The 15505-nt window shown below is 48.9% G+C and overlaps 1 protein-coding gene across 1 annotated transcript; it reads left to right on the top strand.

The window, feature by feature from the left end:
- The first annotated feature begins 1816 nt into the window (after positions 1-1816).
- On the top strand, positions 1817-14893 carry SRP9 (signal recognition particle 9). Its single transcript, XM_063918988.1, has 3 exons — positions 1817-2032; positions 12635-12703; positions 14283-14893. Exons 1-3 carry the CDS (start codon positions 1961-1963, stop codon positions 14400-14402), a joined length of 261 nt encoding a protein of 86 aa, XP_063775058.1. The 5' UTR covers positions 1817-1960; the 3' UTR covers positions 14403-14893.
- The last annotated feature ends 612 nt before the right edge of the window (positions 14894-15505 follow it).

The raw sequence follows: 15505 nt of genomic DNA, 5'->3' as shown, positions 1-15505 counted from the left end.
GGATGATTGTCCATACTTGCTTATGCCAAAAATATCTCTGTATAAACAGTTGCCTTACCCAAATCGTGAGTCCACTTGGGCAGCAGCACCTTTCAAGAGAAGGCTCGGAATTCAGCTTTCCCATACATACCTGTATTTCAGTGCAGTATTTTAATGTATATAGTTTAAAAGCATCATTTGTTTAGGGGCGGTGTTTGTGTGACGCTGCGGATGCCTGATATAGTAACTTATGCTAATGTCAGTTTAAGGAGGGCCCGGGGGTTATGCGCAGGATCTCTGCAACTTCAGCAGGAAGCTGCCCCGCCCACTGTTTTTCTGCCCACATCTGCAGCCTCCATCATTAGTACTGGCACTGGCATCTGGCCCACGCTAGGTGCTATAGAGCCATCTGAGACAGGCTCCCTTTCCCTGTACACATGACTCAGGGTAGTACAATACACCTATCTAGGGAACGGGGGCCCTAGACTGCACACCCTAGCTGCCAGTAATGAAGGTGCTACCAGCTGAGACCTGTAGTGCTACACACGGAGAGAGAACGAGTCCCGATGCACTATACAAACATTACTAAACAATAATAATAGAATTTGCAATATGCAGCTTTTTGCACAACAATAACCAGTGAAGTTTTACTTCATCTATTGATCAATGCATTCAAGCCTGCAGCCCCCGTCACGGGATCCCACTTTCCTGCAGGTCCCTAACAATCCCGGGGCTCAAGTCTAGGGTGTGGGACACCCCCCAAAAAAACTGTGTGAGGGAGCATAGGATAAGTAAGAGCAGATATTGCATGTATGCGTGTTATAGGTGTGAAAGAATAAATGTGTTGGAATTGTTACATATATAAAAACAAACGATACAAGCGTTGGAGAGTGCTAAGGTAGGTATAATGGTGATGCCCTGGAGCAGCCCAGCCAAAGCCATCCAGGGGGACCCGCGCCCCAAAAACTCACCCCACAACTATATACGTCAGTTGTGGGGTGTAAGACTTTAATGTAGATTGGTGGCATTTGTCTATATAAGTATGATGCCTTGAAAAATATTTGCGTAAGAATCGAAACGTTGGCAATAGCATGCTACTCTGCATCTATTAAATAAAGGGGTGGTAGTCATGTGACCGACGGTCACATGACCTTCACCAGCATCCCGCCCCCTCACTATCCCGATGGTCGGCATGCCAACCAACCTGGATTATTTCCACTCGTGGCTGTCCGCGACACCCATAGAGTGGGAATAGAACCCGCGGAGACCACAGGTCGCCACCGAGCCCGCAAGGGGCTTGCTGAACTTGCCCCTCCACGCCGGAATCCTGGCGTCACCATACTAGTACACCCCAATAAAGTGATTGAAGATTATTTCCTTTATTCTACAGTCCTACAGACTGTGCGATATATGACCGCTATTTATGGGATATCGCTTTGAGCCCTATCTCTGAAGGATCACCCTAATATTTACTTAGTTAATGTGAGTGTCTCAAACCACACCCAGATATTTACGTGTGTGTGTATATATATATATATATATATATATACACATATACATATATATATATATATATATATATATATATAAGTGCGACCTTATACCTTGCAAAGTTTCAATAAAATGTATATTAGGTCACCTGGAGTCTGACCAGCTGCAGCAGAGATGAGAGCTGCCATGTTGTAGAGCTTGTTGCATTACAGTACAGCAGTGATACACCACGCAGCTCCCTGTCCCCGGCTACGCACTGTTCTACCACTAGAGGGCGGGCAACATCCTCGCCATAGAGACAGGAGAGGAAGAGCCGCCCGGTACCAGAGAGTTCCCACGTCCCGGAAGTGCCTTCGCTTTGCGAGCTGGAGTTGTTGCTGATTGGCCGGAGGTCAGCGCGCCAGCCAATAGGAGAGCGGGACGGAGCGCTGATGTGTGATCCAGGCACCCGGCTGCCTTCTTCCAGTCACACGTACAGCGCGGCCTGACGATGCCTTATCACCGAACCTGGGAAGAGTTCGCCCGGGCCGCTGAGAAACTATATCAGGCCGACCCCATGAAGGTGAGGCCCGGGCTCCGACACTGGGTGGTGGTGCTGTGGGGGCTGCGCTATCTGGTGAGGGGGAGATACGCTGTGTGAGGAGCGGAGGAAGAAGGGGATACACTGCCTGAGGAGAGGAGGACGGGGGTGGGATGCGCTGCCTGTAGCGAATAGTTAGGAGGGGACTGTTTAAGTAGAAGAGGAAGGGGGGGGATACACTGTATGAGGAGAGGAGGAAGGGGGGGGATACACTGTATGAGGAGAGGAGGAAGGGGGGGGGATACACTGTATGAGGAGAGGAGGAAGGGGGGGATACACCGTATGAGGAGAGGAGGAAGGGGGGGATACACCGTATGAGGAGAGGAGGAAGGGGGGGGGATACACCGTATGAGGAGAGGAGGAAGGGGGGGATACACCGTATGAGGAGATGAGGAAGGGGGGGATACACCGTATGAGGAGATGAGGAAGGGGGGGATACACCGTATGAGGAGATGAGGAAGGGGGGATACACCGTATGAGGAGAGGAGGAAGGGGGGATACACCGTATGAGGAGAGGAGGAAGGGGGGGGATACACCGTATGAGGAGAGGAGGAAGGGGGGGGATACACCGTATGAGGAGAGGAGGAAGAGGGGGGATACACCGTATGAGGAGAGGAGGAAGGGGGGGGGGGATACACCGTATGAGGAGAGGAGGAAGGGGGGGATACACCGTATGAGGAGAGGAGGAAGGGGGGATACACTTCCTGAGGAGAGGAGACCAGTACAGCGGGAAGGGTAGTTGGGCAACTAGCTGTAGCTACAATCAGCAGGCAGTGGGGAGTTGCAGGGGAAAGCACCACAGTCCCTGGCTACCTTGTACCCGTCGTATAGACAAGCAGACGGTGTCAGGTGCTGAATGGGAGGAGACCAGTACAGTGGGAAGGGTAGTTGGGGACAACGCTGTAGACGGTGTCAGTCACTGAATGGGAGAAGACAGGAGCACTGGTGGTAAGGAAGAAAAGAGTGATGAGGGCCCTGCCCCCAAAGCTTACATTCTTGAGGGGGGTGAACTGTTGAATTTGGATCTGGGGGCTGAGGAGGCTTTAGTATAAAGGCAAACGATTAAAGTTGGGGAGACTGGAAAAAAAAGTTGTACTTGCTGAGGAAGATGGGGCGCAGCGGGAGGTATCTTCTTAGGTGGGTATAGGAGGAAGTGAATGGAGTAGAGAGGTGGGAGTGGAGATAAATGTGGGTGAGGAGTGTGTAAGGGGGGGATAGCTAGCCATGTAGGAGGCTGCAGAGGAGGGGGAGACAGGCCATGCGGCGAGAGGAATATAAGATGAGCGGCAGCATTATTGGTAGATCGGAGGGGGTAGGGGGGAGACACAGCATAGAAGAGGCTAGAAAGGAGAGGGTTAGGGTGCATACACACGGTGAGATTCGGACTTATCCGATTCTCACCGTGCGACAGGGGGCCGGGTCGGCACTTAGCCAGTATCGCAAGCACATAATAACTGTGCTTGCGATGCTGGCTATGTGCGATTTCAATCCTGACTATCTCTTCTATAGAGATAGTCAGGATTTACTTGCCTGCACAGCCTATTTCTCTATCGTCCTAAGTGGATGCTGGGGTTCCTGAAAGGACCATGGGGAACAGCGGCTCCGCAGGAGACAGGGCACAAAAGTAAAGCTTTTACAGGTCAGGTGGTGTGTACTGGCTCCTCCCCCTATGACCCTCCTCCAGACTCCAGTTAGATTTTTGTGCCCGGCCGAGAAGGGTGCAATTCTAGGTGGCTCTCATAAAGAGCTGCTTAGAGAGTTTAGCTTAGGTTTTTTATTTTACAGTGATTCCTGCTGGCAACAGGATCACTGCAACGAGGGACAGAGGGGAGAAGAAGTGAACTCACCTGCGTGCAGGATGGATTGGCTTCTTGGCTACTGGACATGAAGCTCCAGAGGGACGATCACAGGTACAGCCTGGATGGTCACCGGAGCCACGCCGCCGGCCCCCTCACAGATGCTGAAGCAAGAAGAGGTCCAGAATCGGCGGCTGAAGACTCCTGCAGTCTTCTTAAGGTAGCGCACAGCACTGCAGCTGTGCGCCATTTTCCTCTCAGCACACTTCACACGGCAGTCACTGAGGGTGCAGGGCGCTGGGGGGGGGGCGCCCTGGGAGGCAAATGAAAACCTTTAAAAAGGCTAAAAATACCTCACATATAGCCCCAGAGGCTATATGGAGATATTTACCCCTGCCTAAATGTACTAAATAGCGGGAGACGAGCCCGCCGAAAAAGGGGCGGGGCCTATCTCCTCAGCACACGGCGCCATTTTCTGTCACAGCTCCGCTGGTCAGGAAGGCTCCCAGGTCTCTCCCCTGCACTGCACTACAGAAACAGGGTATAACAGAGAGGGGGGGCAAAATAAATGGCAATATATTAATATAAAAGCAGCTATAAGGGAGCACTTAATCATAAGGCTATCCCTGTCATATATAGCGCTTTTTGGTGTGTGCTGGCAGACTCTCCCTCTGTCTCCCCAAAGGGCTAGTGGGTCCTGTCTTCGTATAGAGCATTCCCTGTGTGTCTGCTGTGTGTCGGTACGTGTGTGTCGACATGTATGAGGACGTTATTGGTGTGGAGGCGGAGCAAATTGCCAAATATGAGGATGTCACCTCCTAGGGGGTCGACACCAGAATGGATGCCTTTATTTGTGGAATTACGGGATAGCGTCAACTCGCTTAAGCAGTCGTTTGCCGACATGAGGCGGCCGGACACTCAATTAGTGCCTGTCCAGGCGCCTCAAACACCGTCAGGGGCTGTAAAACGCCCCTTGCCTCAGTCGGTCGACACAGACCCAGACACAGGCACTGATTCCGGTGGTGAAGGTGACGAATTAACCGTATTTTCCAGTAGGGCCACACGTTATATGATTTTGGCAATAAAGGAGATGTTACATTTAGCTGATACTACAGGTACCACTAAACAGGGTATTATGTGGGGTGTGAAAAAACTACCAGTAGTTTTTACCGAATCAGAAGAATTAAATGACGTGTGTGATGAAGCGTGGGGTGCCCCGATAAAAAACTGCTAATTTCAAAGAAGTTATTGGCTTTATACCCTTTCCCGCCAGAGGTTAGGGAGCGCTGGGAAACACCTCCTAGGGTGGACAAAGCGCTAACACGCTTATCAAAACAAGTGGCGTTACCCTCTCCTGAGACGGCCGCACTTAAAGATCCATCAGATAGGAGGATGGAAAATATCCAAAAAGGTATATACACACATGCAGGTGTTATACTACGACCAGCTATTGCGACTGCCTGGATGTGCAGTGCTGGGGTAGTTTGGTCAGAGTCCCTGATCGAAAATATTGATACCCTGGACAGGGACAATATTTTACTGTCGTTAGAACAAATAAAGGATGCATTTCTTTATATGCGTGATGCACAGAGAGATATCTGCACACTGGCATCACGGGTAAGTGCTATGTCCATTTCGGCCAGAAGAGCTTTATGGACACGACAGTGGACAGGCGATGCGTAGAGGAGTTATTTGGGGTCGGTCTATCGGATTTGGTGGCCACGGCTACGGCCGGGAAATCCACCTTTCTACCTCAAGTCACTCCCCAACAGAAAAAGGCACCGACCTTTCAACCGCAGCCCTTTCGTTCCTTTAAAAATAAGAGAGCAAAGGGCTATTCATATCTGCCACGAGGCAGAGGACGAGGGAAGAGACAGCAACAGGCAGCTCCTTCCCAGGAACAGAAGCCCTCCCCGGCTTCTACAAATGCCTCAGCATGACGCTGGGGCTTCGCAAGCGGACTCGGGGGCGGTAGGCGGTCGTCTCAAGAATTACAGCGCGCAGTGGGCTCACTCGCAGGTAAATCCCTGGATCCTGCAGATAATATCTCAGGGGTACAGGTTGAAATTAGAGACAGAGCCACCTCGCCGTTTCCTGAAGTCTGCTTTACCAACGTCCCCCTCAGAAAGGGAGACGGTTTTGGAAGCCATTCACAAGCTGTATTCTCAGCAGGTGATAGTCAAGGTACCTCTTCTACAACAAGGGAAGGGGTATTATTCCACTCTTTTTGTGGTACCGAAGCCGGATGGCTCGGTAAGGCCTATTCTAAATCTGAAGTCCTTGAACCTGTACATAAAGAAGTTCAAGTTCAAGATGGAGTCACTCAGAGCAGTGATAGCGAACCTGGAAGAAGGGGACTTTATGGTATCCTTGGACATCAAGGATGCGTATCTCCACGTTCCAATTACCCCTCACACCAGGGGTACCTCAGGTTCGTTGTACAAAACTGTCACTATCAGTTTCAGACGCTGCCGTTTGGTTTGTCCACGGCATCTCGGGTCTTTACAAAGGTAATGGCCGAGATAATATTTCTTCTTCGAAGAAAAGGCGTATTAATTATCCCATAATTGGACGATCTCCTAATAAGGGCAAGGTCCAGAGAACAGCTAGAGATGGGTTTAGCACTATCTCAAGAGGTGCTAAAGCAGCACGGATGGATTCTGAATATTCCAAAATCCCAATTAATGCCGACAACTCGTCTGCTGTTCCTGGGGATGATTCTGGACACAGTTCAGAAAAAGGTTTTTCTTCCCGAAGAAAAAGCCAAGGAGTTATCTGACCTGGTCAGGAACCTCCTAAAACCAGGAAAGGTGTATGTACATCAATGCACAAGAGTCCTGGGAAAAAATGGTAGCTTCTTACGAAGCAATCCCTTTCGGCAGATTCCATGCAAAGGGATCTGTTGGACAAATGGTCAGGGTCGCATCTTCAGATGCACCTGCGGATAACCCTGTCGCCGAGGACAAGGGTATCCCTTCTGTGGTGGTTGCAGGAGGCTCATCTATTGGAGGGCCGCAGATTCGGCATGCAGGATTGGATCCTGGTGACCACGGATGCCAGCCTGAGAGGCTGGGGAGCAGTCACACAGGGAAGAAATTTCCAGGGAGTGTGGTCGAGCCTGAAAAAGTCTCTTCACATAAGCATTCTGGAACTAAGAGCAATCTACAATGCTCTAAGCCAGGCGAAACCTCTGCTTCAAGGAAGACCGGTGTTGATCCAGTCGGACAACATCACGGCAGTCGCCCATGTAAACAGACAGGGCGGCACAAGAAGCAGGAGGGCAATGGCAGAGGCTGCCAGGATCCTTCGCTGGGCGGAGAATCACGTGATAGCACTGTCAGCAGTATTCATCCCGGGCGTGGACAACTGGGAAGCAGACTTCCTCAGCAGACACGACCTTCACCCGGGAGAGTGGGGACTTCATCCAGAAGTTTTCCACATGCTATTAAACCGTTGGGTAAAACCAATGGTGGACATGATGGCGTCTCGCCTCAACAAAACACTGGACAGGTATTGCGCCAGGTCAAGAGATCCGCAGGCAATAGCTGTGGACGCGCTGGTAACACATTGGGTGTACCAGTCGGTATAGGTGTTTCCTCCTCTGCCTCTCATACCAAAGGTATTGAGGATTATACGGCAAAGAGGAGTAAGACTAGTGGCTCCGGATTGGCCAAGAAGGACTTGGTACCCGGAACTTCAAGAGATGGTCACGGACGATCCGTGGCCTCTACTTCTGAGAAGGGACCTGCTTCAGCAGGGTCCTTGTCTTTTTCAAGACTTACCGCGGCTGCGTTTGACGGCATGGCGTTTGAATGCCAGATCCTAAAAGGAAAAGGCATTCCAGAAGAAGTCATTCCTACCTTGATAAAGGCAAGAAAGGAAGTCACCGCGAAGCATTATCGCCGTATTTGGCGAAAATATGTTGCGTGGTGCGAGCAGCGGAGTGCTCCGATGGAGGAATTTCAACTGGGTCGTTTTCCTACATTTCCTGCAATCAGGATTGGCTATGGGTCTCAAATTGGGATCTATTAAGGTTCAAATTTCGGCCCTATCAATATTCTTCCAAAAAGAATTGGCCTCAGTCCCTGAGGTCCAGATTTTTATCAAAGGAGTACTGCATATACAGCCTCCTGTGGTGCCTAAGGTGGCACCGTGGGATCTAAATGTAGTTTTAGATTTCCTCAAATCCAATTGGTTTGAACCACTAAAGAATGTGGATTTGAAATATCTCACATGGAAAGTGACTATGTTACTGGCCCTGGCTTCGGCCGGGAGAGTATCTGAACTGGCGGCTTTGTCTTATAAAAGCCCTTATTTAATTTTCCATTCGACATAGGGCAGAGCTGCGGACGCGTCCGCATTTTCTCCCTAAGGTGGTATCAGCGTTTCACCTGAACCAGCCTATTGTAGTGCCTGCGGCTACAGACGACTTGAAGGACTCCAAGTTGTTGGACGTTGTCAGAGCCTTAAAAATATACATTTAAAGGACGGCTGGAGTCAGAAAATCTGACTCGCTGTTTATACTGTATGCACCCAACAAGTTGGGTGCACCTGCTTCTAAGCAGTCGATTGCTCGTTGGATTTGTAACAAAATTCAACTTGTACATTCTGTGGCAGGCCTGCCACAGCCTAAATCTGTTAAGGCCCATTCCGCAAGGAAGGTGGGCTCATCTTGGGCGGCTGCCCGAGGGGTCTCGGCATTACAACTCTGCCGAGCAGCTACGTGGTCAGGGGAGAACACGTTTGTAAATTTTTACAAATTTGATACCCTGGCAAAGGAGGACCTGGAGTTCTCTCATTCGGTGCTGCAGAGTCATCCGCACTCTCCCGCCCGTTTGGGAGCTTTGGTATAATCCCCATGGTCCTTTCAGGAACCCCAGCATCCACTTAGGACGATAGAGAAAATAAGAATTTACTTACCGATAATTCTATTTCTCGGAGTCCGTAGTGGATGCTGGGCGCCCATCCCAAGTGCGGATTATCTGCAATACTTGTACATAGTTATTGTTAACTAATTCGGGTTATTGTTTAGGAAGCCATCTTTCAGAGGCTCCTCTGTTATCATACTGTTAACTGGGTTTAGATCACAAGTTGTACGGTGTGATTGGTGTGGCTGGTATGAGTCTTACCCGGGATTCAAAATCCTCCCTTATTGTGTACGCTCGTCCGGGCACAGTACCTAACTGGAGTCTGGAGGAGGGTCATAGGGGGAGGAGCCAGTACACACCACCTGACCTGTAAAAGCTTTACTTTTGTGCCCTGTCTCCTGCGGAGCCGCTGTTCCCCATGGTCCTTTCAGGAACCCCAGCATCCACTACGGACTCCGAGAAATAGAATTATCGGTAAGTAAATTCTTATTTTTTTCTTCCGATGCCGACCGCGCGGGGCCGCGCATCGGATCGGGATCGCAAGGTGACTGTCACCTTGCGATCTGCACTATATTTTCTTCCGATTCTGACTATATAGTCAGAATCGGAAGAAAATATCTTACCGTGTGTACACACCTTTACAGTAGTCAAGGCGGGAGATTATGAGCGTACGGATATTGGGTTTTGTAGCATCTGGAGTGAGAAAAAGCTGATTCCTGTAGATGTTATGAAGGTGAAGTCAGCACGGCTGAGAGATGACTGTGGGTAGAGGAGTGAGCAGGGTGAAGGGATCTTGCAAATGTAGAATCGCTCGATTGACATATCCCCCAAAAATGGTGATCTGCTCCTCTGTGGATCACTTTTTACTATAATCTGACCCATCCTCCTCAGCCTCACTGATGCAGCCTTCCACAGCACTGCAGGCTAGAGGGACCTGCTCTTCAGGAGATTTGGTTTAGGACACAGGTTCTCAAACTCTGTCCTCAGGACCCCACACAGTGCATGTTTTCTAGGTCTCACAGAATCACAATTAAAATAATTAGCTCCACCTGTGGATCTTTTAAAATGTGTCAGTGAGTAATGAATACACCTGTGCACCTGCTGGGTTACCTGGAAAACATGCACTGTGTGGGGTCCTGAGGACCGAGTTTGAGAACCTGTGGTTTAGGATATGAGCTGTTTTATGCTTTATGTTAAGTGATGTTTTTCTGTGATCGAAGGTATCAGTAGATTCACTGTAAACACTCCATTCTATTCCCAAAGTAACATTGATGCCTTCTGCTCCCATCGCAGCTACAGTAATTGCTTAGTAGGCAGAACAGACCTGATGGAACTAAAGCTAGAGAGGTGACTGTAGTGGTAGAGATCTGTGGTTTGTAGTGTCATCTATCCTGTAGTGCCACCATAGGCTGTAGCGGCAACTAAACTTTTAGCCACCATCCCCAGAATCAAGCGTGGAATCCTCACAGTATACTGCCTGTAACGCTGTTATATTGTGACCCAGGCAATGATTGGACACATCCTCCCTAACCAGGCTCTGACTCCAGATCTGTACGTTGTGCTGTGCAGGAGTAGAAGACATCCAACTACACATGGGGCATGCTCAAAGTGTAGTAGGGCATGCTGGGAAGTGTAGTTATACAGCAGCTGCCTGTTGGCTACCCCTAGTGTACCATGTGGAGATGCTTCCAGTTTCCGACAGTTGCCTCTTGGGCTCCCCCTGGTCCCTGTTGGCTGGCCAGCCGCACTGTCATGCTTTAGAAATGGCTTTTAGTAAGATTTAGCAATAAATTATTCTGGAGTAAAAGGTGATCCGTCCCTGCAGCAGAAGTAAGCAATAGCTCTTGCAGGTCCTTCCAGGGGATGAGCAGGCCACCTTGAGGAATAGACTTGGTTTTGGTAATTTAGGACTTGTATCCGGCCGGTGGGCCTGGTGGGATGATGGAAGCCACGAGACCACGTCCAGTGTTAAGACCTCAGTAAGCTGTGTGTGAAGTAGGATGTTGTCTGTGCCCTTGTACATATGGCATCTCGGTACTTTGGGTTATGTGATGGAAAGGTGGAATAACTAGGACATGATTTATAGAAGTCTACTATTTGTTAGATGATTGGTAAGCCTAGCTGCGATCCATTCCACTCCACCAATCAGTGACCAGCTTAGTTCTCAGTAGAGCCAAATTTGACGCATATGGCTGTCCAGCAGGTGAACTGGCTGAATGAACCTCTGCATTCCCCGTGTGGTGGTAATCTGACGGTCCGTCGGTATTTACTATCTGGCCCAATCTGATTTATTCTGGAACATTTTTCTTAAATAACCTTATTGTCCTTTGTGATTATTGTCCTTTGTGATTGCAGCGTTTGGGGGTGCTATTAAGTGATGGATAAATGACATCTCTGCTTGTCGTAGGATGTTTGGGTCTTAAACCTGTCTAATTTTGGGTAAGGGGGTGAAAATCATGTATATTTCTCCTTTTAATTTGCTTAATCACAATAAGGCCCCTCCACATTTCTACATCTTTGGGAAATAAAAGTGATTTTATTTCACGCTATGTGATTTTTATACCCTGCAGAGTATATCCACCACGGTTATGTGGTGGTCTGCTGCAAGCTTCCAGGGTCGGTCAATATGTCCCCCTAACCCCAGAGCCTGTTTCCTGCCCCCACATCTTCATCCTGCCTGTGGTACCCAGCTCCCAGCCTGGTAGTTGGAATTGCTGGTGTGTGCTGTGCAGGGATGGGATGTAAAGGGCAGTGGAACTCCAGGCTAATCCCTCACTGTACATTATTTTTAGACTGATTTAAATTATCTAGTTACTATGGAGACCAAGCATGTCTGAGCGGTGGCTTACTGTAAATCTGTAGCTCTCGGCAACTGCAGTGTTAAAATGTGTCGGCTCTTATTCAGAACTCAATCCCAACATACTCCGTTTTCTCCATGGAACCTGCTCTGTTCATAGCGTCTCTCTATAGAAGTGCCGGCTGGTTTAAAAAAAAAAAAAAAAAAATTTCTATCCCGTATGAAGTGATGGCGTGACACGGGGAGCGTTTGTTTTCACCAATCTGATGAGGCAAATGTCCCTCCGCAGTCAGTGCGCTCCAGCGGAACCTCATGCTAGCATTGTAGGCGCCTACAACGCAAGGTCGACCTAGTACAAGAGTGTTTGCCATACTGCGGCAGAACCTCATACCAGCTTGCTGGGCAGCGCGGTGCCGCCTATTGACTATTGGTTACTATCCGTCCTCAGCTTTGATAGGTGGGTCCCAACTACTGGCATTACAGCTTCAATGCTTTCATCATTTAACATGCACATATACTTCAGCTTCTCATGTATGACTTAGATCCATATTCAGCATAATGGCCCTCATTCCGAGTTGTTCGCTCGCAAGCTGCTTTTAGCAGCTTTGCACACGCTAAGCTGCCGCCTACTGGGAGTGAATCTTAGCTTAGCAAAATTGCGAACGAAAGATTAGCAAAATTGCGAATAGACACTTCTTGGCAGTTTCTGAGTAGCTCGAGACTTACTCGGCATCTGCGATCAGTTCAGTGCTTGTCATTCCTGGTTTGATGTCACAAACACACCCAGCGTTCACCCAGACATTCTTCAGTTTCTCCGGCCACTCCCGCGTTTTTCCCAGAAACTGTAGCGTTTTTTCGCACACACCCATAAAACGGCCATTTTCCGCCCAGAAACACCCACTTCCTGTCAATCACATTACGATCACCAGAACGAAGAAAAAAACCTCGTAATACCGTGAGTAAAATTCCTAACTGCATAGCAAATTTACTTGGTGCCTTCGCACTGCGGACATTGCGCATGCGCATTAGCAACTAATCGCTCCGTTGCGAGAAAAAAATAACGAGCGAACAACTCGGAATGAGCCCCAATGTTCTAACGTGTCTTCCTTTGTTCTTTCCGTAGGTCCGTGTGATGCTGAAATACAGACACTGCGACGGGAGCTTGCGTATTAAAGTCACAGATGACGTAGTGGTAAGCGGTGCGGTTACGGTGTACTCTGGTGTTTGTATACAGCTGCCATGAATGCTATAGATTACACAACATCTCATCACTTCTAGAGTGATGCGTATATTAGAGGTCAGAGGTGTGACCACATAGAGATCCAAGGCCACAAGCCAAGTGGTTTCTGCAGGCCTCGTATATCGGAGGGGACGTCTGTTACCAGACTCTTTCCATCTATATCTTTCTCTCGCACCAGCACTGTTCATACAGTTTACCTGTGTAATGAGACATTATTCCATGAGATGTATCTGAGCGGCGAACAGATTGTAACTTGAACATCCCATATCTGCTTTTCCAAGCACTCCGCTCAATGCTCCTATTTCTTCAGCCTAAATGGCTGTTCTCCAGTTCAGTTTAGAATAGGTGTGAAAGGGCGATTTGATCCAGCTACATACATACACAGGCCACGTGTATTGTGATCCCTTACATGTCTACATACATACGTGATATTAAAAGGAATTCTCGCCTCCAGTTGACTTATTTTCTTTAACCTACTCTGCTGCAAATGTGACCAAACGCGCTGCCTAGTCTTTATTCTGTCTCTTTCAGCCAAGTGTTTACATCACTGAGCAGAGTTGCTACTTGCATCTCCCCTGCTCTCTGCATTACGGGGGTCATTCCGAGTTGATCGTAGCTGTGCTAAATTTAGCGCAGCTACGATCATTCACACTGACATGCGGGGGGACGCCCCGCACAGCGGCGATGCCTTTGCACTTCAAGAGTAGCTCCCGGCCAGCGCAGCTTTAGCGCGCTGGCCAGGAGCTACTCATCGCTCCCCGGCCCGCAGCGGCTGCGTGTGACGTCACGCAGCCACTGTGGCCCGCCCCCGTTCGCTCTGGCCACACCTGCGTTGGCCGGACTGCTCCCACGAAACGGCGGCCAAACGACGCTGTTCCGCCCCCTCCCGCCCAGCACTCGCCTCTGCCTGTCAATCGGGCAGAGGCGAATGCAGCCCTGCAACGGCCTTCGGCCGTCTGGCATATGCAGTAGGGACCCGCTCGCTGCTTTTTGTCGCAGCCGAGCGAACGGGTCAGAATGACCCCCTATGTGTGGAGATGTATGCAGAGTCCAGAGAGCAGCTTTCTCTCAAGTCTCAGTTTAGTAGATATGATAAATACTGCTCAGAAGGAAGGTGAAAACAAGGGGTGGTGGGGGGGGGGGGGCTTTGTATAATACAAAAGTCGCAGGAAGCAAACAAATTGGGTGGTAGAATGTTTACGTTAAACTGGCCGCACGCAAAGCATGTAAGTTGGCTCTGAGCCCAGTGTACGTACTGATGGCAATATTTCATAACGAGCAGATAAACGCCGGGTTTCATGGCAGATGGTTGTGAGTAAAGCGCCAGTTTGCTAATGCGTTAATTTTGTGAGATTGCTCCGTTAAACTTGGGTTGTGAAGTTAAAAAGAGAAACATTTTCAGCTCCGTTTGTAAACTCTTGCAGTGAGATTGTAGCAACCTGTCTTAGCCAGTGGCGCAGCTCCGTAGATGCATCCCATAGGGACCTGATTACAGATGGGTGGTGATGTGACGTTGTCCCGTCTCTTTCAGTGTTTGCTGTACAGCACGGACCAGGCTCAGGATGTGAAGAAGATCGAGAAATTCCACAGTCAGCTGATGCGGCTAATGGTGGCTAAAGAATCGCGCAGCATCGCCATGGAGACAGACTGAGTACCGGACAATCACTAACGCGCAGCCCGCGGTGCGATCTACGGCTATATATTTTATTTTTTGTGTCCACCAGGAAAGAGAACGTGACTTTGCCGGAACGAGAAACCAGATGGAAAGTACTACATAAATAAATCGGTCCTATTTTTCTCGTGTATCCGCAGTGCTGCAGAGCCCGGAAAGTCCTATGCTTTCATTCGAAAGCCGCTATTTATTTTTGGAAAAGGTGGAAAATCTTTCAATTCTGTTGTAGGAACTTTTTTTTTTCTTTGTCCCCCACCCCACCCCACCCCACCCCAAAAAAATAAAATAAATAATCTATGCGGTTCAGGCAGCAATGTAAATATAGTTAGGAGGATGTGTTTCTTTTTCTTTTCTTTATTTCGTCATTTTTTAAACTACAGAGAAATTGAGGTGTAAGACCTATTGTTGCAAAAGATCTGCCTTAGGGATTTGTTTTTCCAATACATTAAATGGTATATGAATATATAGAACTATTGGCCACTTTATTGCCGTTCCAATCATACATTGCATAGATAGTCTGTTGTTTTGCTGAGCTGTGTTTATATGCATGAACTCTCGTACATTCCTCTCTGCTGAAAGTGTTTAACCACATGTCATACAATCCAGACGCCGCCTTGTAAACGTTGTGGTAGATGAAGTAGGTGCCGAGAGAGGCATGGAGATGAGCTGACGAGGCCTGACCCCTTCCTGAGCAAGTAATTCCATGTGGTAGCGGCAGGATTCTTGCAAGTTATCCTGGACAGTTGACAGAACTGATTTTGGTGCCTGTCCCACCCACTGCTGTATCGTACAATTTATCCAGGACCTCAGACTCCACTGCCACCCGGAGCGTTATAGCTGCCTCTGTCGGCTGTCCTGTGCATCTGTTTTTTTCCCCGGAGCTCCATGCATAGTCTTGGGGGGAGCATAGGGCCTAATTCAGATCTGATCGTAGCAGGGAATTTGTTAGCAGTTGGGCAAAACTGTGTGCACTGCAGGTGGGGCAGATGTTTCGTGTGCAGAGAGAGTTAGATGTGGGTTATATTGTTTCTGTGCAGGGTAAATACTGGCTGCTTTATTTTTACACTGCAATTTAGGTTTCA

The sequence above is a fragment of the Pseudophryne corroboree genome, chromosome 4 (genome assembly GCF_028390025.1).
Source record: "Pseudophryne corroboree isolate aPseCor3 chromosome 4, aPseCor3.hap2, whole genome shotgun sequence".
NCBI lineage: Eukaryota > Metazoa > Chordata > Amphibia > Anura > Myobatrachidae > Pseudophryne > Pseudophryne corroboree.
Note: the sequence above shows the minus strand (reverse complement) of the source record. Positions and strands in the feature narration are given on the sequence as shown.